Source organism: Harpia harpyja, chromosome 11 (assembly GCF_026419915.1).
Source record: "Harpia harpyja isolate bHarHar1 chromosome 11, bHarHar1 primary haplotype, whole genome shotgun sequence".
NCBI lineage: Eukaryota > Metazoa > Chordata > Aves > Accipitriformes > Accipitridae > Harpia > Harpia harpyja.
This window is the reverse complement of record NC_068950.1, coordinates 7,125,078-7,149,267: the sequence shown is the minus strand read 5'-3', so window position 1 is coordinate 7,149,267 and position 24,190 is coordinate 7,125,078. Positions and strand designations below refer to the sequence as shown.

The window sequence follows — 24,190 nt, the reverse complement described above, 5'->3', positions numbered from 1 at the left end:
CAGGCAATGCAGCCGGTTGCTCACGGGGTGCTGCGGCTCGGTGCAGGGGGACGTGGTGTGGCTGAAATATGGTGTTTGCATGTGTGTGGTATCTCGGGGTGGGAAGGACGGGGAGCAGGCAGGGTGGAGGCAGCAGCCCTTGCAGGACACGGCTGTCCTCCCATGCTGTAAGACACTGTCTCAGCGTGACTCATGCCTTAGCCGGGAGCGGGCTTCCCAGCAACGTCCCTGCCAGTGTGGGCTGCTGACCACGCTGCTGAGCCCAGCAATGGCCTTGCAGCAGCGTGCCAGAGGGGTTCCCCAGCCTGCGGTGGGGCTGCCGGCTGGCGGGGTGAGCCCAGGCCCACGGGCAGCAGCGGGGAGCATCAGCGGGACAAGGGCTCTGGCTGCGAAGGGAGGCTGGAGGCAGGCTGGGTCGTAAAGCAATCCCAGCTGAACCATGAACTGCACCTCCAGGCACAGCTTGCCGCCTCTCCTTCTGCACCCACGGGTGGGCTCCAGTGTCAACAGGGCCCTCTTTGTGCCGGTGGGAGGGCGAGGGGTGCCCTGCATTTCGGAAGGCAGACACTAGGCGTCCTGGCGCTGGGTTTCACAAGCCTTCATGACCTTTGCAGCACAGCAACATGCCCTGGGGAGGATTGTTTCATGCAAAACAGACCTTTGGATAGGCTTTTCATTTCCTTCGCAGCTAAGCTCAAAGGAACAGCAAGTCCTCGCTCCTAATAAAATGACAACAGTCAGTAATGCAGATGGGCTGGCTCTCTGTGGTGAGCAGAGCCCTGTCCCACACCCACACCATTCCCGAGGTCCTGCAAGAGGGGTTACAGCTCCATCCCGCTTCATCTCGTACCCCAAACTTCCCTGCAGGTGGGAGTTGCTGCCCAAGGGTTGACTTTTACACTGCCTCGGCAGAAACAGATCTGTGCTCAGAGGGGGTGAGCCCTGGTGGTCAGCACCCCGTGAATCTTTATCTGGGAGCATGGTTAATTGACAGATGCCCATCGCACCTCCAGCCTTGCTCGGAGCGGGGCTCTGGGCCACCCGCACAGCAGAAGCGCGGGCAGGGAGCCAGGGTGCAGCGACTAGGGGTGCCGAGGGGGCAGGGCTGCAGAGTGGGGGGCGTGCAGGGGGTGTGGGGCACAGTGGATGTAGGGGTGCAAGGGTGCAACTGGTGTAGGGCTGCAGGAGGCAAAGGGTGAAAGGGCTGTGGGGCGCAGGGGGTGTAGGGCTGCAAGGCCTGCGGGATGCAAGGGGTGCAGGGCCCCGTCCTGGGAGCCCCGGCTGGGCTGTGCCCCGGGCGGCTGCCTCCAGCTGCGGGCGGGGCCGCACATCTGGGCGGGGCGGGGCGGGGCGGGGCGGGGCGGCGGGGCAGTGACTCCGGCGGGGCCGGCGCGGAGCACCCCACAGCCGGTGCGAGCGGCGAGCCGAGCCGAGCCCAGCCGAACCGAGCCGACACCATGCCCAAGTGCCCCCGCTGCCAGAAGGAGGTCTACTTCGGTAAGGGCTTCCCGCTCCCTCCCCGGCCGCCCCCAGCCCGCGGGGACCGCAGAGCTGTCGGGCTGCTTAAGCCGGGGTGCCCCGGTGCTGCACCCTGCCGAACTTCAGGTCCCCGGGGCACCCCGGTGCTTACGGGTCCCTGTGCACCCCAGCGCAGCGGGTCCTGGGTGCCCCCATGTTGCGTGCCCCAGCAGTGCAAAGTCTTGGGGCGCCCCAAAGTTGCGCAGCCCTGCGCTGTGGGTCCCCGGGGTTCCCTGGGTGGGCGGCCCTATAAATCCACCCAAGGAGGTGCCTCGCTGCGGGGTGCAGGCTGCGGTGGGTACCGCCGGCCTGCAGACGGGGCCACGGCACGGCATGGGAGCTCAGCCCTATTTCCTTCCCAGCGTCGCTTGCAGCCCCGTGCCAGTTTGGAGCCCAAAGGCCTGGCTGGTGCAACCCACTGCTCTGAAAGCCTGGGTGGGCAAGCAAGCACCTTCCCAAGGGCAAATCCTGCCCTGGGGCATGTTCCTGGGTCAGTGGGTTGCCCGCATGTTGTCCTGTGTGGTTCAGCACAGCAAGATGACAGCCCTGGGACGTTGCAGGCTAGCCACAAGCCTTGTTGGGCTGCTGTCTGCTGCTTGGCTTCAGGCAGATGTCCTCTCTCTGAGCCGGGGTGCTGAAGCTTCAGGTTCCTGCCTCTTCTGGTGCCGTGGTCCCGCTGTCCTGCCCGAGGATATTTGGGGGGGGTTTGAGCCTCTCACCCAGCTGGCAGCAGCTGCTGGAGCAGGCAGGTTCCAGCTGCCAGACCTCCCCACTTCCCTGGTTTAGCTGACGTTGAGGGGGTTTGCTGGGAGCAGCTTATACGCACTCCCCACTTTTTAATTTACTACGGGTGAGGGATCTGAGGCCCGAGTGCCGTCACTGACTTCTGCGATCGCTGCCTTATTTCTGCTCTGCTTGTGTGTGTGCCCCAACTTCTACTTCTGCTCTGCCCAAGAAATCGGAGGCTCAAATACAGGGGCTGCTCTCCCTGCCAAACAGCCGTGTCCGTTTTAGTGATGCCCACCCTGGGGAGCTGTGCTGGGGCTGACACGGGTGCTGTCTGGAGGGCTGCTGGCTGGGGATGTGGCTCTGGTGATTGGGGAACATCTCTGCCTAAACTTGAACTCACTGCTTGCAGCTGGGCTTTGAGGTGGGGTTTTGGCACAATACAGTTCGTGGCTCCCCGCTGCAGCCAAGGGTCCTGGGGTACCTCTACCCACGTGGCTTGATACCAGGAGCTACCAAGGGGCTGGTGTCATTGTCTGCCTTTCCTGTGTCCCTGCGGATCTGCTTTGATCCCAGTTGGGGTGAGCTGGGTTTGCCGTGCTCACAGGTGCGGCCGCGGAGGTGCCGGGATGGGGCCATTTGACCAAGGAGGGGTTTGGCCCTGTGCTTATCAGGCTGCTCTTATGAAACCATCTCTGTTGATGCAGGGGCTGAGGAAGGTTGAAAAGCTGCTGGAAGACAGAGCTCGCTGCTTAATTTCTGTCCCTGGAGATAAGGAGTGCTGAGGCAGAGCAAGCCCTGCTCCAGGGCACCCTGGGCTCTCAGAGCCTGTCGGTCCTCCTCAGGCATGCCTCGGGCTGCTTTTGGCCAAATCCTGTTTGCAGAGCGTGGGGGTGAGGAGGAGATGATGCCAAGAGGGATCATGGGGATGATGGGGTTTGCAGGGCCACCACCAGCTTTCCGGGGAAATCTCACCTGTGTGGCTGAGAGCCAGGAGGGCCCTGCTGCAGCGAGCCTTGGCAGAGCTCCTGCCCACGCGTTGGTGCAAATGTTTGTGCAAGAGGTGGCAAGGCTGAGCTCTTTCCAGAAACCCTGTGATGGGAGGGCCCCACCGCAGGCCAGGCTTGGGCTCCTGGAGCTGCCCCAGGGGAGGATGCTGTGGCCCCTGCCAGGCTGCGGGCACAGGAGGCTCTTTGCGCCACTGAGGGATGGCAGCGGGGCTGCCTCGTGACATTTGGGTGCTGCCCCCGCTGCCACCTCTGCAGCCGCCGGCTCGCTCCTTGCGTAAGCTGTTGTGGGCATATTTGGACTCCAAAGAAGAGGCACTGCGAGCTGCCGAGGCCCCCCCGGGGCACACGCTGCCAGCAGTGGCTCAGTCCCATTGCTCGACCTCCTTTTGCAGGCATGGGGAGACTACTCAGACCTGGCTCTGGTGGGGTTCCTGTGGAAAGCTCTGCTTTATCACTTAAATCCCCAGGAGTGCAGCTGCCAATATGAAGAGCACATGTGTCTGCAGAAAATACCCTCCTCCCCCGCTGTGCCGCAACTAAAAGCCACCCTGTGTTCCCCCCTCTCTCTGTAAACATGTCCTGGCTCCAGCAAACAGCATGTTGTTCCCCCCGCAGCCGCCTGAAACTCAGCCAAGCTCCAGCCCCTCTCTGGTTTGCCATGGTGCATGCAGAATTGGAGCTGTGGCCAGAGTGCTGGTGGCTGGAGGGGACTGATTTGTGTTGGCAGGGCGTGACGATGGCTTTGCCTCCCCGGTCCTCGCCAGCATCCCCCCTTTGCCCCTGCCAACTCTAGTGATTGCTTGGGCTCCAGCTGGCTGGGGAGAAATTCATCCCCTTGCAGGCTGATGTTGGAAGGGGGGAGATCCCCAAATCTTTGGAAGTTGGATAGAAGTCAGTCCATCCGCATGGATGCAGTGATGTTCACTCTGGGCATGGCACTACTGTTTCGGATCCAGGTACCTGGAGGTGCATGGTGATGTGTGCGCACAGCGAGCACTTGGGTTTGAAACACGGTGCCCTCTGTCCCGGACAAATAGACTTGAGAAAATGCCCCAAAATGTCCTTCCTAGGGTTGACGACAGGGAGGCCAACCTGCCAAAACCGACTTGTTGCGCTTGTTCGGTGCCTTAACTAATCCATCTCCTCTCCGTGGCAGCTGAGAAGGTGACTTCTCTGGGGAAGGACTGGCACCGGCCCTGCTTGAGATGCGAGAAGTGTAACAAGACCCTGACGTCTGGAGGCCATGCAGAGGTGAGGTTTGCTGCCCAAGAGGTCCCTGTGGGATGGGGAGAGATGGAGCTGAAGGGTGGTCAGGGCTGATGCTCTTTCTCTCTCCCTGCAGCACGATGGCAAGCCGTACTGCAACCACCCCTGCTATGCTGCCTTGTTTGGGCCCAAAGGTAGGGCTGCTGTGGCTGGGGTAATGGGAGGGAGAGGAAGGGGGCTCGGGGCTCCCGTTTCTCAGTGAGGTACGTCCCTCAGTGCGCTCACTGTCCCTGACAATGCTCACCCTGCTCTGTCTCTCTCGCAGGGTTTGGCCGGGGAGGAGCTGAGAGCCACACGTTCAAGTAAACCTCAGGTTGGTGCCTCCCCTCGGAGCTCCCCTCCTGCCTCCAGCTCCATGGGCTGGCTGGGGCTGTCCCCCCCCAGGGAAGCGGGGAAGGCAGGCGCACCGCGGCATCCCTCCGGGTGGCTGTGACTCCCAACCCTCGCGCCGGTGCTCGGGAGCAACCTGCTGGGTGCCAGCTCCTCCTCTCCACCAGCCCCAAGTGACCGTCAGCACCCGCTTAGCTCCGGCAGCGGACGCCAAAGGCTTTTGTTTTGTGGCCTGTCGGCAAAGACGGGCTCTGTCCCAGGGCACCGTTGTCCCTGGGATGTCTCTGCTCCCAGCCCAGCCTGACTTCATCCACCCCTCTCTTCCATCCCTCTCCAGGTCTGACAGCCAGGGTTCCCAGCACGGCCCGAAGACAGCACAAACGCACTGCGACAGACATGCATTTTTGTTTTTAATTCACTCTGTACTAGACTAGCACGTTAAAAGCAATAGGTAACCAAGGCTGGGGCTGGTGTGGAGAGGGACTCTGCTCCAGATGGAGCGCTGCCAGGGTGGGGGCGTTGGGACGCCCTGCCGGATAGGAAATTTGGCCGGTATTGCTGAAGGCCGCCTGGAGAGGAGACCGCACCCTTCCAGCTAAAACCCAGCTCTGCTTCTGGCACCCAGCTCTCGTGGGTGGGCCCACAGTTGTATTTTCAGTCTTTAATAAACCCAGACCGAAAGATGCTTCCCCCATGTAGCAACTGTACTCTCTGTAACAGGGGTCCCACGGGACTTGCTTGCAAAGTGCTTGCCGCTCGTTTAAGGACCTCACGTGGCCTCTGGATTGAGCCCCACCTCATGTGATGGCTCCGTGTGCTTTTGCTCCCGGCGTGTGTGGGGTCCTGCCTTTAGCTGCCCACCCCAGGGGCTGCCTGAGTCCTCAGGGGTGAGAGCAGCCCCCGGGTGCTGTGGGCACTGGGGCCGAGTGTGCCCCAAGGGAAGGGGTGGTGGGTGTTTTGGCTGTGCTTGTCCAGGGTTGGGGTTTCCCTGGGCTCGGGGGGAAGGTCTTACCTCACCCACGGCCTCACTGGATCCGTGTCGTGACATTTGCAGAAGCCTTGAGTGTGGTGGCTCCCGCCGTGAGCCACCTCTTGTTGCTTGAGGCTGTCACAGGATTAAAGCAGAGGCACGCAGTGCTGCTGGACAAGGGTCTGAGACTGCTGACCTGAGGTCTCTGTGGCACTCAACAGCTTCCTGGCCATGTCCCAGCCCCTGGCAGTGCCTGCTGGAAAGCCATGCCTGTGGGCAGCCCCCAGCTCTTTGCTCCTGGATCTGAGATGGCACTTTGCAGCCCTCGACTGGGGCAGAGAGGTGTCTTGCTGGGAAGCGGCTGACTGTCACATCAGGAAAACCTCGTGTTTGCTGCTTTCGCTCTGAGCAGCCATACAAAAAGGCCAAATAAGGCAGAGGTTATGGGCAAGACAGAGCCAGCCTCCCTTGGTAGGGAAAGCAAAGGTGCAGTATTACAAAGCAAGAGTTGGCTCGCAAGCACTTTGCTCTTTTGTATTTCAACCTCTTTGCCCCGCTGGAAGAACAGCACTGACAGATGTAAAAGATGTCAACTTGAGGGATGTTTCTAAAATGGTTTCTTAACCATGTCTTTCCGTAACCTGAACCACCCCATTTACATATTCAGAGATACTTCATAACACACTGGGATATTTTTGTCTACATTTTATGCATGCATTTCCTTAGAGACTGCTCTGCATCTTGCTGTCACACAAGCCTTCCTGGGACTTGGCCAAAACCCTCAGGGGTCAGAGGTACATGTCCAATGTCAAAATCTTTGGTGTCAAAAGCAGCCTGATCTGATAAGCATCTTAAAACTTCCCATGTGCTTGATGCCAAAAGGCTCTGCACCCACTAGGTGTGCTTCGGTGGGACAAACTTGACCAGCGGGCACTGCCTTGCCTCCCACCCAGTTAGCACAACAAACATGGGCATCTGTGTCAAAGGCAAACCCTGGCTATTGCTGTTCAGCCACTACCACGCCTCCCAGCCAGGGCTTGTAGGCCCCCCTTGCCCTCCCACTCCCACCGCTGCCCTTGCCAGCAGCCTTCCGGGGGTGCCAGCACCCACAGCTCCCGGTCAGTGAGACATGGTCCTGCTCTGCACCACCGCTGGCACCCAGCCCACCCCTGGGGCACTGGGATGTGGCTTTCCTCTGTGAATGGGGCTTCAAAGCAGTCTAGTGATATAATCTCGGCAGCCTTGAGTGTGCCAGTGAGATAGTGTTTACCCTCGGCATTAAAAATAACGGCAAACACAAGCCTCCTCATCCTCTGGGCTTGTGTAAGTGAGTCCAGGTGCGAAAGGGACCCATGAATTGGGCTCCTGGTCTTTCCCAACAGGGACCTGCACCAAAACTTTTCAGGAGCAGCCAATTCCAGGTGCAAGGGGCCAGGCTAGAAGGGATGAGGAGGGAACCAGTGAGAGGTATGGAAAAATAAGTACTGCCTGGGGAGAGTCTGGGGTGATCCAGCCCTCCAGCTGAAAGCCCTTTCCGTGGGCAGCGGCTGCAGCTGGGGCAGCAGGCAGCATGTTGCTGTTTGCAGTGTGCTGCCCGGGGCTGCTGTTTGCTTCGGTCCCTGCCACCGATTTGCGATTTGCGGTGTAGGTGTGGTGGCTGGGGACAGCTCTCCCTGCCCTGGGTGCATGGAGGGATGCAGGAACTGTGCAAGGTCCGCGCAGCCTCAGGAAACCTGCAAAGAAGCTAAGCCTGATCCCGCAGCTGCCTCACTCTGTGCTGCACGTGGTGGGGTTTAAAAACTGGGGGTCCCTCAAGCAAGGTCTGGGGACAAGCCCTTGGGTATTGATTCCCAAATAGCTCCGAGCATCCTATTTCTCTGCCTGCCCTGCAATAGGCACTCCCACTGAGATGGCGTTTAGCCCCAGATAGCTGTCAGGATACTCCTCTCCGAGTGCTGTGCTTGTTTGTACGAGTCAAGCTCTCTGCCTGCTCCAGCCTTGATGCCGTGAGGTTGGGCAGTTCAGGAGCAGGTCACATCCTCAAGGAGCCTTGGTCAAAGAAAATACATGATAAATTGATTTTTTTAAGACTCGCTTCAGTCTTTGGAGAGGAAGCAGAAACAGCTGTATTGCATTTGGATAGGAAATCCGTGCCCGAGCCAGGCTCTCCTCTCTGATGCGCAGTGAGGCTCAGCAGCGGCCAGCGCGCTGGGGAGGTGGGCTGTCAGCAGACACAATCTTTTCTCCATTTAACAGTAAATCTGCATGGCCTGGAGCATGATCTGCGCAGACAGGCAGCAGTGTGGCTTCCAGCGCAACTTGTCTGTGGTGCTCTCGGCTCTGAGCCCCAGCAGGACCTGGGGACGGGCAGAGACGGTCCCTTCCCCCCCAGTGTGGCAATGCCCTGGCTGTGCTACTCCTGCAACAGAGGAGATGGTGAGAGCAGGATGCTCAGGGCAAATCCCAGCTTTTGGGGGGGGAGCAGCCAAGGGATGCTGGCTCAGTGTGCCCCACCAGCTGCTCCCACCACTCTTGAGGCAGAGAGGAGACCCTTGGGAGGTGGCTGGCAGCTCCCATGTCCCACCTGGTCACCAGCCAGCAGCCACAGGGATATCGCTGCCATCACAGGTGTGGTCAGGCCGCAGAGCCCCAAGGTGCCCATCTGGGACAGCAAAAGGTGTTGGGTGATCTCCAGCCTGGTGATGCCCAGCATGAAGGTCCCCTGCTTTGGTGACCTGAAACACCACCGTTGCTGACTCTGGAAGGAGCTGTGCTTCCTCTGCCATTATTTCGGAAGCTTGGGCTGAGATCAGTGAACTTTGTGGGTTACGCGGTGATGGTTGCTATAAACACTATATCACTGTGACAAAAAAAACAAACAACATCACCCATTCCTCTGGCGGCTGGGTGTGGGCGAGTCCCAGCACCCTGGGTAGGGAAGCAGAAGAGGTTTTGGCCAGGGACAGGAAACAGGACGGGTTCAGAAACTAAACTGCTGCTGTTCCCCACCCCGGCTCTGCGGCTTTCTGTACAGAAGAAAAAAGGAGAGGGAGGCAGAAGGGGGGCTGGGGCGTCCTTTAGCTGATCTGTAAGAGGTGGAGGTGTTGCTTCAGCCCCCAGTGAAGGCAGGTGCAGGCAGGAGGGGCTGGTGTGGGTCACCTGGCCCTGTGTCTTCCTCCCAGCACAGATGGGACAGACCTTAATCCCAAGCAGGGGACAGATGTGTCCCTGAGCCCACAGGTGACAAGGGGGACAGCTTAGGTTGGAAGCCTTACAGCCCGGTGCTGCCCTCAGCATTGCTCCCTAGGGCTGTCCTTAGTGAAAGCAGCAGCCTGGGGACAGGGCTGTGTCCTGCCAGGGTGGCTGCGGGAGCCAGCTGCAGCTCACATCTGGGCTAACATATGCTGGGGATCCGGGGGGGTCTGGTTCAGTGCTGCCTCACTGAGACGCTGGTGGGGCCACTGACCCTCCCCAGCCAGCCTAGATGGGGACACTGATGCGACACCTCTGGAGCAGTGATTTTACGTCTCATCTGTGCAGGCTCCAGCCCCTCGGGGGCACAGCAGCCCTTGCTGCGCAGGTGAGGCCAGGCACCTGCCATGGGGTGGCTAGCGGTTTATTTCCCTGCCGGTGTGTTTCTGCAAATAAAGCTGTGTCCTCTTCAGGGACAGGCAGGGTGCAGGCAGGGCAGGGGAGCGTGGCACAGGGGCTGCGGCTGCAGGGATTCCTGCTCTTTACTTCGTGGGGCTCAAGGGGATGAAGCTGGTCGGTAACTGGGTGGTACCCAGCTGACCACCACTTCAGATATTTTTAAGGCTGATTTGTGTTAAGCTCAAAGAGCTCTCATATCTTTTAGGTCAAGAAAGTGTCTGCCCATCTTCTAACACCTCAGAAATCTGCCTTCTTATCCAGGCCATGGTAAGAGGGACCGTGCAGCTGATGTCAGGCAGCAGGAGCTCTGCAAGCTTGTGTGGCGAGCTGAGACTTCCTGGCCCAGCTCTGCAAAGCAGCGGGTTGGGGAAGCCCCATCCCACCAGCGGAAACAGCTTTGCAGAGGTGGCAAAGAGGGGGTCAAACCTCATTCCTGATGGGGAACAACATCCCCAGCAAATACGGAAGCAGCTGAAGATACTGAAGGCAGAGGGGCTCTGGGTAAGGGAGATGGCCAGGGACATAATGAGAAGCGGAGGAGACCATGAATCATGGTACTGGAGACTGAGGTCTAATCAGGGAGCAAAGAGAGGAGAGGATGGGCTGTTCCAGCATCACCCCGTCCCCAGTGCTGACGATCCAGTGTTGGAGAGGACCTGGGTGCAAAGAGCCCTGGCAACACTTGCCAGGTCCAGGGTGGCTTTCCCCAGCAAGGAGCCCGAGAAGAAAAGTTGGCATCAGGCACTAGAGCTGCATTTTACTGTCACGCCTCTTGTGTTATTTTCAAGGTATAAGAGCTTCACACCAAAGCCTCTGTCTTTCTTTGGTGAGTCTTGGATTAAAGACCCAGAGAGGGAGAGGGCAGAGGGAGTTTCCCTCAGTGCAGAGGAACGTCAACAACTTGGCTATTTAAGTAAAAAGGAAAGGGCGAAACTCCTGAGAACAGAGAATTGCAAGATGTCAGATCTTTTTTTTCTAATCCTTCCCAATTCACTTATCATACTGAAAGTGCAGACCCTGCATCAGAGGGCCGAAACGCCAACGCCTATCTTAAGCATCCAACTGCTGGGAGCTGACCTTGAATAATTCACTGTGTCCAGGAAAACCTGCACTAGAGTATTTGTGTAGCCGTTACGGTCCCTCTTGGGGACCCAGTGATCTGTACCTGTTATGTGATGCAACTCAGTGTGTTAAATGTGTGCTAGCCATGCCAGTAATATCAGCACCCTCTGCAGCCACCAGTGAGGAGGGTGCCAGGCGGCAGCTCATTGCTCTCTGACAAGGAGATGCCTACTTACAACCTGACGTGGCTGCTCTGACTGTGCTGATGGCTGGACTACGACAGCAGAGATCCCAGGGTGGCTGGTCTGGAAGGCACCATCCTCTCCCCATCCAGGAAGGGCTGCTCGGCTGATGGAGATATGAGCGCAGAAGTGATCATCATCATCAGATGCTGGGGCTGCTCCATGCCCAGCGGGAGCTGTGATCCCTGAGCCTTCCCCAGGCGGTGTGGGGCCAAGCATCGCTGCAGGCCTGCCCTGCTACGCAGGCGCTCTATGTTCACAGCCCCTGTGCTACTCTGCTCCTTCCTGCTGGCATGATGTTCACCCTGCTGCCAGACTGTGCCTTTTCCTGCTTGGATTAACCTGGCATCCCAGCGAGGGAGAGAGTGCATGTATAAAAGAGCCGTGAGGCCTTTGGGAAGGAACTGGAAACATTTGCAGTAGGAAACGGTGCAGCCTGCCTGATCTGCTCAGGGTGTGAAATGCTACGACCACGCAAAGCCTCCCTTGCACAGGCAGGGAGAGCAGCTGCTCTCTGCTCTGATGTCCGCTCAGCAGCCACCTCTGCTGCGGGGAGGAGAGGCGTGTGGAGAGGAGCTCTGGCTGCCCTGAGCTGGCCGAGGAGTGTGGGAAACATCAATGCACGACTCTGGGGCCTGGCCGGGAGACAGGCTGGCTCCTGCCTGCAGCTTTACAGGGATAAAAGCATTAAAAAAAACCAAAAGAAAAAAGCACAAAGGGGTTGTTTTCCCAGGAGGAGAGCTCACACCTTCCCCTTGGCAGGGCTGGGCCGAGGTGGCATCAGGAAGCCGTGCTGCTGCTGGAGCGAGCAGAGATTGCCGTTATCGCATACAATCTGCATGAGGCAATGGGATGTGGTCATCATCTCTGGCAACGGCCACAAACAGTGGGGCTGTCTGTGGTGGCAGGCTGCCATGGTACAGGCGCAAACAGGCACCCTCGGCCCCGCCTGAGTCACCCGGGATGGAAATGACCCCAGCTGACACATCGCGCCGAAAACAGGCGGCTGCGCGATATCACTCGAGCCCCAGGAACTGAGGGAGGGTGAAGCCCAGTGACCTCTTCCCAGGAGGAGCATCCCTGGCCTCTCAGCACCCGCCCGGACCTTCTCTTCCCGTTGTGGTCCCCACCGCCGCGCTCGCTGCTGGGGCAACCCGCAGCTTGGCACTTCCCGAAACTGCCTCGGTGCCTGGGCAGAGCTGGGGGGCCTGGAGGAGCAGCCAGGCGGGTCGAGCCAAGCTCTTGGAGGCTTCCGCTGGGCTCCTGCGACCTCACAGATACACGCTCTGACATCAGAGTGGTGTGCTGATGTCAGCCAGTCATTACTCATTTGCATCTGTCAGTCCCCATGGGGCCTGGGGTCCAGACAGGGGAGGTGATGGTGGCTGGGATGCAGCGGGGCAGGGGCTCTGCTCCTGTGGGGTGGTATCGCCATCCCTGCTGGGACAGCATGCCAGGTCCATCACACCATCACCTCCTTTGTCTGTCCACAGCACAAGGTCCATCTCTGCGGCAGGAAACCATCGCCTTCCCATCAGCTTCTCCCACCCTGGGAAAACCGCCCAGGCAGCCGGCAGAGCAGATAAGTGGGGCCTCGCATGCTGGGACTGAGCCCCCGCCGCGCCGTGCCGCGCCGGAGAGGCTGGGATTTGCTGCCTGGCGTCCGACTTGCCCGTGGCCGGGCGCCAACCCTCCGCAGCGCCAGGCGTCTTGTGTCAGCTGCGCCCACGGGGCTGCATGCCGGCGGAGCCGTGGGGCCGGGGACCAGGGGATGCCGGCTGGGAGGGCGGCCAGCCTGGCTCTGGGGCACCATGGGGCTGGTCCGGCCAGCGGAATGGAGAGGTGGCATGGTGGGGTCTTGATGTGCTGGGATGGTGTGCATCCCAGCTGCTGCTTCCATGCCAGGTGATGATGCTCCCTGGCTGAGGTCTGGCACCTTGGCTGGGGGACAGAAGCCTAGAGCGGGGGTGATGGGCAGGACCACCCACTGGTGCGTGCACAGTGCTGCTGGAGAGCCCTTGTCTCGGCAGCGGTAAAGCAGGCAGCTGCCCTGGGGAGGAAAGGCCTAGACAGAGGAATGTGTGTGGGGACAGGGATGGCTTTGAGCAGGGTTTATGGAGTGGTCAAGAAAACACAGGAAATTGGCTCCAGCTGAAGGTCCTCCTGCCTGGAGACTGCAGCAGGGACAGGAAAACAGACAAGCGATGTGTCATGGAGGGACCAGACAGCGCCTGATAGCAGCAAGGTATGAAAAGCCAAGAAGGATGCCAAAGACAGCAGAGGATTATCCAGGTCTGATAAGGCTCTGGGCAATAAAAAAGGACTTTATGGGCTGTTGGGAACCAAAGGCAAGGAACCATATGGAGATGCCAAACCTGTTAGGAAGGAGAGCAAAGAAGTGGATAGAGACTGCTGAGCTAGAGCTGGACGAGGGATAAGGAAAAATGCTTTCCAGGCCATTAGGAAAGAAGGAGGATGTGAGACAACAGCTGCTAGAGAAGATATTTTAAAAATCCTTAAGCCTGGATAACTCACACCCAGGGGTCCTTTCAGGGCTGGCTGGAGCAGCAGCCAGGATCCGTGGGGCTGGGAGATCACTAGTGCAGCACTCGGCGTCGGAAAGGGCTGTGCTCCCCAGCACAGGGGTGGGAGGCAGGAGAGACAGCAACCAGAGAGGAAGAGTGCAAATGCAGTTCACATTAGCAAGCGGGGCTTTGCCGAAGGTCTCGTTGGACCGGTGCAATTTCTCTCCTCATTGTGAGCAGCCGTTTGGCTGCGAGAGGCCGTTCTGTAGCTGGAAGGAATTTCACGTGTTGTTTCATGGTGTTCGGATGTCGGAAAAAAAAAGGGAAAAGCATCATGCTAGATCCATAGATAGCACATTAAATGGGTTATGAACCGGGTAATTGGCCAAGAAACCATCAGTGGAGGTTTCGGGCAGGTCTTATGTACAGGGGGATCCCTGCTGTGCTGGTGGAGCAGACCAGTCTCCCTGGCACGTGCCAGCCGTGGTCCCACTGTACTGCCCGCAGTGGGACTCTGTCTCAGGGCCAGGTTTTGGCCATGTCGACCCCAGCTGAGAGGTGGACTTTTTCTCTCTGTGACTCAGGCTATCTCCCAAATGGCAGAGCCGTTTCTCCCCCACCACACCCCCAAGGATTAATCTCCGGGATTGCTTCAGGTAAAAGTTTATACACCTGGGGACCCCGCTGAGCTGAGAGGGAGGCGGGAAGCCGGGGATCGGAGCCGATCGATCCCCTGCTGCCAAACCCGCGCGTTCTCCCGTCGGCCGAGAAGCGATTCCTTGCTCTGGCAGCAGCAGAGTCATCAGTTTAGAAAGGCCTAAGCGGGGTTTTGCCCGAAGCCGGGGAGAAAGGCTCCCTGGGGCGGCCCGGCCGGGCGGCGCCCCACACGCAGCTCTGAGGGAGCGCCCCACGCGTGTCGCCCCCACGCGGCGCAGGGGCCGGCGCTGCAGTGCTCCCGCCCAGCGGCCAGGGGGCGCCGCCGCGGGCGGGCTCAGCGGAAGGGCGCGGAGGGGGAAGAGAGGGGGCTCCCCGCCGCACTGCGCATGCGCCCACCGGCAGAGGGCGGGAAGCGGCGGCGGCGGGGAAGCGCGATGCGGCGGCAGGAGCGGCAGCCGGGCCGGGCGCTGCCGGGCGCTGTGGGAGCGCTGTGCCGGGCACTGCCGCCCCCCGCCCGGCCCGCCCCCGACACCCTCCGCCGCGCCAGGTTTGACCGGCCGCAGGCGGTGAGCGCGGGCCGCCCCGGGACGCCCTTCGCCGGCGGCCCCCGCTGTTGACTGACGACCCCCGCCCCTTCATCCGCGCCCCCCGGGGAGGGGAAGGGGGGCACAGGGACAGGGGCGGCCGCTCGGGGCGGGCCCGGGTGGGGGGACGTCTCTGCGGGCGGGCAGGGATCCCCGTGCGGGGCCGTGTCCCGCGTGGGGAGGGACGGGGACACCTGTGTGGGGCCAGGGCCTGGGGGACGACGACACGACTTCTGTGTGGGCCCCAGCTGGCTTGTCTTACGTGGCTCTCGACAAACTCGCTGCTCTTGAAAGGGTTTTATCTTGTGGTGGTTTTCACTTAAAGCGTGATATGTCACTGTGGTCTGCAGCTCCTTTCTAGTGTCGCCTGAGGTTTGCTTCCCTTGACGCCAGCTTGGGTCTTTCTGCTTCAGGGCTTTACAGGGCGATGCTTGTGAGGCCTCCAGCTCACACGCAGGGTGCTCCACTTGTTCAGTTAGCTATTTTAAGCATTTTATGAGTGTTGACTGAAATTCCAGCTGTAAGAATTGCTGTCTCAGTTTGTCAGTGTGCTGTCCTTGTGTGGCCAAGCAATGCTTTCCGGTTCCAACTCATTGTGTGCTGCCTCTTGTTTGTGGGTTTGTGGTACTATCATGGTCAGATCTTTTCAGTGTCTTCAAGTGTTTGTTTGACTACAGGTGAGTTGTGCCATACGTGGTTATATCAGAGCAGATATTTTGGAAGCCGTGCGCCTGTATGCACGTGCCTCAAAGTAGAAGTGCTGGGTCTTGCTTTACAACCAACATTAGTGGCCCTTCTCTTTCTGAGTGCACCTTACTGTGGGTAGCGTTCGTAAGACAGCTAACACGTGAACCTGCCTGATTCAACAGTGTTGGCAGGATGCAGGTGTGCTCTTCCATGTAACAACTGATGCTCAGATATGGGTTTAATTGCCTAATTTTAAGACTAAAAATATGGCAGATATTTTGCCTGCTGATCCTCCCCCCACCACTCTCTTTCTTTTGCAGAGCCTGGATTTCTGGAGGCTGCTCTACGCTCTTCTGAAACAAATCCACGGAGGCAAATGGACAGAGTCTGATGCCATAGGTAACCTAGTCAGTCTGGCTGACTGTATGATTTCCATCTGTCCCAGGAAAGTAGTGGGACTGGTTTTGTAGCACCTTTTCTTTGGCTTCTTGTTCTCTGTCAGGAATGCCCTATTTTGAATACCTGTGCCACCAACTTACTATTGCATCACAGCTGCGCAGGCAGGTTTACTCCTCTTTGGCTTGCTGGGATGTTCTTGTGTCTGCTAGGGGCTCTTGCTTCCCTTTGACATTTTACTGCAGGTAAATCTCTGCAATGATCTTATGTGTTCTCAGCATCTGCAGAGATAATTGCAGAAATAGATTTGTTTTTCCTTTGATTACTACTTTCCCCATTCCACATATGACGCATGATTCTGTGATGAATTTTCTATCAAGTCCTACGTCAGGGCCGTGAATTTTAGCATATGAACCATAAAGGCAGTGTTTTGGATTGAAGTTCTAGACAAAACAAGAAGTAAAGTGTGTGTGATTATTTTAGAGGGACCATGAATATCTCTGTGGACAGCGCCACTACTCCAGAGAGAAGCTGAATGGAGGTTGGCTTCTTACAATGACAGAGCACTATTTACTTTGTAAATGTGTGTTATTCCAAGTATGATACTACTCCCCAGACTTCTCTCTTGAAAGATTTCTATCTAGAGCCCTTTCATTGTCAGAGGAAGTTTTAGGAATGGGATCGTCTGTGATGGATAAAGGTCTCCTCAGACCAAAACAACTTAAAAACCACTTTTGCCCTTGAAAGCAAAAGAAGCTAAACACACTGATTAAGCCCCTGAAGAGCCGGGAATCTGATGGCTCTGTAAACAGAGTTAAAAAAGGCTAAGCATTGTGGAGTATGGAGCAAAACTAGCATAGCTTTGCTGGTAGTTCAGCAGGCAATCAGCATGGTTCTGTGTTACTCACAGGATTGCTATTTTTCATTTGGCTGTTTTTGCTTTTCCGCTCATCCACAATCTGCTGTGTATGGTAAGTCAATTTATTGGCTGTCTTCTACAGCTTTGTGGAGGTAGTCCTGCACAAGTGTAACCTCACTGAATAATCCTGGCTGCTCCCATACTGATTGCTTGTAGCATTTGGAGACAGGACTTCCATGTGCATGTGGTAGGTTACTGGCTCTAGAGAAAGCAAACCCAGCCTCTGCTGGTAGACTGTGAGGTAGGAATGTGTGGTTCTGCTCAGAACTGCTGAGCTGATTTTTAAGAAACTTGTTAGTCACAACTTGGTGATTAAAACTGAAATTCAGGTTAGAGAGCCGTACTGTTTCTCAAATTACACTAATTGCCTTTGCTTGGCCAAGTGAATGAGTTGTCTGCTGCGAACACGATCAATATTTTACTGTCTTTCTTCTCTGTCCCTGCTCCTGGAGCGCTTGTGGTCTTTCATATATTTATTTCATGCAAATGAAGTGAAAGCCTTGGGCATAGGGGCTAAATAACTTTCTCAGATTTATACAGGATCCTGTTGCACAACAAAGAATTGAAATGGATTCCTCTAATCAAAGTCTAGTGCTTTGGTCTGTGGATCAGGCTTTCCTTTCTTGCTGTTTTTGTACAACCTCTTAATTATCTTAGCTAAAACAAGGAGAGCAGCAGCTGCCAGATCCCAGAGGAAGGCTGTGAAGACTGCTTTGGTATAAGGCTTACTGCGTGCATAGGAACAGCTTTCTGGCAAAGAGAAGCCATACTTACATGGTCTTGTACCCTTTCTTTTTCCAAAGGACACATTGAACTTTGGCGTGTAGTCTGTGTGTGTTGTTGGGGTCACAGTGGTTCTTCTCACTACTCCGTAGAGTGAGACCTACATTTCAAGGACTGCATGCCAGATGTTGGGCCATTTGCAGTTGTGAGGTGTGAGGAGAAAGCAGTGTGTTGCAAGGACAGTGCTCTTGCAGATAAGCATTTTGTCCATGAAAAGTACAGATTTTTCCAGAAAATTTTTCCTGGATGTGTGTAGTCCTTTTTATCAAGTGACTTGGGAAGTTGCACCCCAGTGTGTATTTCTGGTTTTTGAGTTAGTAGTTTTCATTAGTCAGTTTTTGATCTAATCTTGTCATATAGGTGAATTTTAGAGGAGATTAAAATTTGCTTTGAATAGAACAGCTACTAGTCATTCCCTTGTTACGGTTGTGATGTGATATTGTTTAGAAAAACTTTCTGCATCAGGTTTTTAAATGGTTGATGTGTTTTATTGCCTAGCTAGCAGAAAATAAAATATTTGAAAAATCACATTAAAAAAATCCATACAGTTTGATGTTTTAAAATGTAGGAACTATTGCATTCTTTGCAAAAAGAAACCAGAAACCCCAATGAAGCCTACCAGTCAGTGGTTATAAAATTCTGCAAATGACACTTTTGGTTTCTCATTTTGGAAGAATTTTTTCTTCACACAGTAAAAAACACTTACTGTAAACTTTGATGGGAAGCTATTAATACACTCCAGCCCCTTAAACATGTCAGAACAATGGATCTCTTGTCAGTGGAGTACGAGTCAAAGTAAGCTGTGGCATAGAACTCGGCGCATAACCTCACTGATGAAGTCACGATTAGTAGTTTCATGCTGCTCTTTCTTCACAGAGGCTGAGAGCTGATAGACTTGGTTAACCCCCTAACAACCACACCAGGTAGCAGTGCAATATGCATTTAGGTAGTTGGAAGAACTGTTTCTTTCCTGGAGTTGCAATTCACTTTTTATAGTATGGGAAAGAGGTCTGGAGCTGCAATATATTTTTGTTTGTTTGACAAATGAAGTGGAAAATGTTCTTCTGCAGCAGTAGTTTCCCATAATACCACTACCTATGCAGGTGTTTCTTGCCTGAGTGCATGAAGTAATGTATCTGTGTCTGTTCTTGTACTTGATTTAGTTCCTTTCCATCTTAGCCTGCCAGGCAAATGCATAACCCTTATTTGAATATCATGTTGTAATTCACTGAAAATATTTTGCAGGATTCATAAAGCGGAAGAGCACAGCTTGAGTATAGTTTTAAGGGAGCTGAACCCTGAGGTTCATCCACAGCTTGGTCTTTCTTGCTGAACGTACTTTTATAAACAGTGTGCATGCAGAAGGGGATTAGTTGGAAGGACTGTGTGGGTCTTTCTCTATAAATTGCCAAATCCTAATGGAGTGCTGTAAGAAGATGTTGTCAAAGAGGAGGTGTTTGAGTGACTGGTGTTACCTGATATCTGAGTGATGGTTTTTCCCCTCTCAGCTGGACGTTATGGAGGAATCCATCTTGGTCTTGGGTACTTGTATAGCCTCTACTGCCATTTATCTGACACCATTTCATTGTAAGCAGAGCACTGTAGAGATGAGGAAAACTCAGTGCCTTCTCTAAGGTCATGGAAAGGCTCTTTGAGCCCCAGTTCCAGCTCCATGCTTTGACTGCTCACCCACAATTCCTGCCTGATACTCACACCAATTGTACCTTCTCATGTGAGGACAATGTCTTGCAGAGGAAGAGATGAAATAGGGGAAGATAAAGGACCAGAGCAACACAAATTCAGGTGGTGACTTGCCTTGGTGGGTGTCCTAGTTTCAGCTGGGATAGAGTTAACTGTCTTCCTAGTAGCTGGTACAGTGCTATGTTTTGAGTTCAGTATGTGAAGAATGTTGATAACACTGATGTTTTCAGTTGTTGCTCAGTAGTGTTTAGACTAATGTCAAGGATTTTTCAGCTTCTCATGCCCAGCCAGTGAGAAAGCTGGAGGGGCACAAGAAGTTGGCACAGGACACAGCCAGGGCACCTGACCCAAACTGGCCAACGGTGTATTCCATACCATGTGACGTCCCATCCAGTATAGGAATGGGGAAGTGGGGGGCAGGGATTCGCCGCTCGGGGACTGGCTGGGTGTCGGTCGGCGGGTGGTGAGCAATTGCACTGCGCATCATTTGTACATTCCAATCCTTTCATTATTGCTGTTGTCATTTTATGAGTGTTATCATTATCATTATTAGTTTCTTCTTTTCTGTTCTATTAAACCGTTCTTATCTCAACCCACAGGTTTTGCTTCTTTTCCCGATTTTCTCCCCCATCCCACTGGGTGGGGGGGAGTGGGTGAGCGGCTGCGTGGTGTTTAGTTGCTGGCTGGGGTTAAACCACGACAGTGGGTCTGTTCCTGAGTGGTATACCAGAGCAGGAAGATGGTGATAAAGGAAAAAAAACGCCTAGCTTGCTCTCTATTCCTTCTCTTTCATATGTGATTTCTTGGGGAGCTCCATGAACTGCAGATGGCAGCATGTGATGCTTGTTTGCTTCGAAAAAGAAGGAAAGTAGGTACTGGTCTTCCTTCCTTTTGGAGTATTTCTACTTGTACCTGTTATGGCAGTTCCTTTCTTGACAAATGCACAAAGAAAAGGAAAGGACGACATGAAAACCTAGCTCATGTGAGAATGTTCGAGTGATCAAAATAAAATCTCTAATATCTGCGTGCTCCCCCTGTGCGTGAGGGATCGGAGTGCATATCTACAGCAAGATTTTTAGCAAACCATAGGCATTTCTGCCACCCTAGCATCGTGAAGGGAAGCTGCTTGTTTTTACATTCACAGGTTCTGCAAAAAGCAAATGGAGTGATTTAGGTGTTTGGGTTTCCTTTTTGTGTCTTTAATGCAGAAACAAGCTAGGTTTAAAACCATTTGTCCAACCGTCACGTGTCTCTGCAGAAGCTCTGCTGTGCAAAACACTCGTCCTGCGAAAAATCAGTAGCTCTGCACCGTCATGTCACCTGCATAATCATGCTCCTGATCTTGTTTTTTATTCTTCAGTCATGGTTAATGTCTTTGTCAGGAATTCATTTGTAGCTTTTATATGGCCAATCATGTATTCCTGCTCCTACTGCTGAATGAAGATGTGTAGTAATCTGTGTAATGGTTTCAGCTGTGTATTTGGACTGAGGAGCACTCTTGGATATAGGTGTCTCCTTAGGGATCTTCACTCTTGTTTCCCTAAGTCCTAAAGTTGGTCAAACAGTGCAAACAATATATCTTCCTCTGGTTTGTCAAGGCGCAAAGGGCTTGGTGGCTCTTTATGACTACCAGTTCCTTCCAGCCTCAGTGGAGCTGTAGCAATGTACTGCTGCTGTAGGGTTACAAGCATAGGTCAGCTTATAGCTCCTCCCTGTGACTTGGCTTTGTATTACTTTTGGTGGATAAGACTCCTTTAGCGATTTGCAAATCAAGTTAAATCAACCACTCTTCATTGTGAGAGTCTCTTTTAATTAACAAATTCTTTTTCAGAGCAACAGGATTTTTTTTCTTGTTTTGTGTTTTGAAGTTGGTCATTATGTGGTTTTTGAGCTTCAGCAGTCGATGCCAGACAAAGAAAGATTACGATATGTGTCAAAGCTAAGGGATGTTTTTACCACAAGTGGCAAGGAGCAGGCAAATGAGTATGTAATGTGAGGAATTGGTACGTTAATTAAGGACAGCAGTGACAATCTCTGATTGTGCGAGGTTTGTACTTCCTGTTATTTTTGTGTGTGTGAGTGTGTACCTTTTTTATGAAACCCTTCAGAGATACTGAAACGTTATACTGGGGAAGGGGAGCAGCTTTCTTCCTTACTTTGTAAGAATGCCTAAACTGGATCAAACTGAAGGTTCTTTTAGCTCCATCCAGCTGTGGCAGCTGTCAAAAGTGGATGCCCAGGGGAAAGGAAAGAGCAAATATAGAAGGATGCTTTCAGGGGAGTATTCTTTCAGCCTCCAGTAATTTACATCTCAGACTTCCCAAACCAGAGAGGATATCTTTGTATTTCATAAGCTTCCATGAACTCCTGTTCTGTAAATCCAGTTCCTCCTTGAGCCTGTGTAACTCTCAGTGTCCATAGTGTCCCATGGCCAGAAATTTCAGAGCTTTGCTGTATTTTTGAAGAACATCTCTTTAACTTGTTTTGACTCGCATGCTTGCTAACTTTGTTTGGTGGCTCACAGTTCTTGTATTGAATGTCACGCAAACAGATTATTCCCTATTCACCCATTCCACAGCACTTGTGGTTTTAAAGAGTTTTGTCATATCCATTCTCAGTCGTCTTCTCAGCCTACATTGTCAGTTCTTACAATGAAGCTGTTCTGTACTTGAGATAGTACTTGTCCTTTCTCTTTCTTTTTTTCCAAGTCGTCTGTAGCCTTTTTGGGACTGAAGAAATAAAATAATGCTAGCACGTATTTAAATCCCTTAGTGCTCTTGGTCACGTTGCTTTTGAACCTGGCCAGATCAAACTCCTGGATGGCCCGCGAGACACCAAACAGGCTGGATGAGACCCAGTGAATTTGAGATGTGGGGTCACAGAGGATACACACAACAATATGATGTTGTTCCCTGTATTCTGTTTAGTTTCCTTTCTAGGTTTCTCACATTCAGTTTGCTCTTGGATGCATATGAGAAGCAAGTGTGATATTATAATGAAAAGTCTTACTGTCTAAGATGGTGTTCCTGAGTCCAGTGGTCAGCTCCAAGCCCATTGCTATGTCAGTAAAGTTAGGATTGTTTTTTCCCTTGTGCGCATAATTTTTCATTTTTCCTAAAAAGAATTTAGTCTGTCACTTTAAAGCTTGGGCTCATTAAGTTCTGCAATCCTTCACAATCTGCCTGCGTTCCTTACTACTGAGTGATACCACATCAGCACCAATTTTTCTGTCACTATCACATTGTCTGTGTGTCTTTTTGAGTTGGTTTAACAGCAGCTCTTTAGCACAGAGCCCTCATGTGAAACCACCATTTGTTCCTACCCTCTGGTTCTCATCTGCTAGGCACTTGTCATTGATTCAAGTGCCTTTCCTCTCCTTCCACACAGTGGCTTAGTTTCTTTGTGCTAGTTGAATCCCACTGCGAAGTCTGAATGTCCTGCGTTGGTTGAATCTTCCTTCACCACTTGCTTGTTGTTGCCTTTGGAGAACTCCAGTAGCTTTTTGAGCAGGACTTCCTTTTACAACAGCTGTTGGTTCTTCCTCAGTATGTATTGTTTATCATTGTGCCCCCTAATTATGTTCTTTATTATAGTTTTGACTTAGTACAGAGCTGAGACTTAGTGGTCAGAACCTTTTTTAATAATAGTTTTCTCTGTGTTTCCTCAGTATTTTACAGTTCTGTAGTGCTTGTCTTGTAGCTGTCAGGTACCATTTGCTGGTGTGAAGGAATATGGATCAGACCATTCCTGAGAATTAAATAGTCCATGTGGTCTGGTATGCAGTGCAGTGTGCTGCATTATCTCTGCCTGTTCACTGGTGCTCAGAGATTTGCAGCAGGCTGTGAAAATCCTATCTCTAAATTCCAGTTTCATTCAGGAGTAAAGTGACTCAGAGTGTTTACTAATTCATAGCATGCTTCGTGGCTCATAAAAAATGAATAGGTGAATTGGAGTCTTGTTATAGTGGAGATGGCTATTTACCTTTTTTGCCTTTGTTAATCTCCAAGAGGCCATTACTGGCCTTGATCTCAACTTTGAATTTCTTCTTTTCCCTTAGCGGTAGTTCCTTTAGGTCAGAGTGGGGCAGCATAAGGAAGGCTTTTACCCTTTACCTCCTGTCCTTTATCAGTTTTTGATAAACACTGTAGTTTCCACTGTCCTCCACTAATCTTAGGCTTGAATAAAAATCTGGCTCTCAGAGGAGGCAGCAGTTTCTGGAACTGAATGGGTAAATGCATTGAGTAGTGCAGTGTGTTATTCTTGTTTTCTTCTTTTCAGATAACCAAATTAGGTTTGTAAAATCAGCATTGTGGTACCACGGCTATGGCAGGCCAGAACTCTATCGGCTCCCCTCTGACGGCTCAGCGGGTAGTCGGGAGCTGCTGCTGGCATTTTCCTGGCTGCTGCACAGACTCAGCCTCTTGGAGCAGCTTTTGGCTCGGAACAGAGTACAGACAGGGGATGAAACCTCTGTGTGCACGGTGAGCATGTTTGTGTCCTTCCACCTTATCTGTCCATAAATAACGTTCTGTGACAACAGCTGTGTTATCACTAGTGTGTAATGTGTAGTATCTTGGTACCTTTACAAATAAATGCTGTATTCCAGGGTTAGAAATACTTAAAGGGGCCAGCACCTGGAACCTGTTTTCTTTCCCTTCTCTAAACTTTCTGTGTGCAGGTGGTCTGGGTTCCTTCTCTTTCTCAAACTCCCACCCCTGCCTGAATTCCCTGATTTTTATTTCCAGTATAGGTGAGACCACTGTGGAAAAGTGCAAGTAAGTGAATGTCTTTGATCTTTGTGCTTCTGAGTTTTGTGCTTCCAGACTGTAGCACGGGTTGTTGAACAGTGTAGGTAAACAGGTTTGCTGTGAGTGCTGGGTATGTTGGCATAGGGTAGAGCAAGTAATCCTAAGGAAAATAGTACTTTTCAAAAACTTCAAGATCTCACATGGCAGCTACTGCTCTTGGGGTAACTAATGACCTTGTAGCCTCCTTGAGAGAACAGTGGGGTATGTTGTTGTGTTTCCATTAATAAAAAGATGTTAGCACATAGAAAGCCTGCTCTGAAGGAAGCTAAGGATAGCTGATTGTCTGCTTTAGCTGCAATACATATATGTGATTTAAAAAAAAAAAAAAAGGCAAAAATCCCCACAAAAACACAGT

General features: G+C 53.2%; 2 protein-coding genes across 3 annotated transcripts in view; both read left to right on the top strand.

Annotated features, from left to right (window-relative positions):
• The first annotated feature begins 1,352 nt into the window (after window positions 1-1,352).
• CRIP1 (cysteine rich protein 1) lies at window positions 1,353-5,539 on the top strand. Its single transcript, XM_052801714.1, has 5 exons — window positions 1,353-1,497; window positions 4,411-4,505; window positions 4,597-4,654; window positions 4,786-4,833; window positions 5,188-5,539. The coding sequence occupies exons 1-4, from the start codon at window positions 1,458-1,460 to the stop codon at window positions 4,824-4,826; spliced, it is 234 nt and encodes a 77-aa protein (XP_052657674.1). The 5' UTR covers window positions 1,353-1,457; the 3' UTR covers window positions 4,827-4,833; window positions 5,188-5,539.
• An 8,819-nt stretch (window positions 5,540-14,358) lies between these two features.
• The window catches only part of TEDC1 (tubulin epsilon and delta complex 1), a 76,803-nt gene continuing 66,971 nt past the window's right edge, over window positions 14,359-24,190 (top strand). For both annotated transcript variants that reach the window (XM_052802037.1, XM_052802036.1), the window contains exons 1-3: window positions 14,359-14,523; window positions 15,549-15,627; window positions 23,306-23,508. In XM_052802037.1, the coding sequence (XP_052657997.1) occupies window positions 14,392-14,523; window positions 15,549-15,627; window positions 23,306-23,508 (414 nt within the window). In that variant the 5' untranslated portion in view covers window positions 14,359-14,391. The remainder of the gene's footprint in view (window positions 14,524-15,548; window positions 15,628-23,305; window positions 23,509-24,190) is intronic.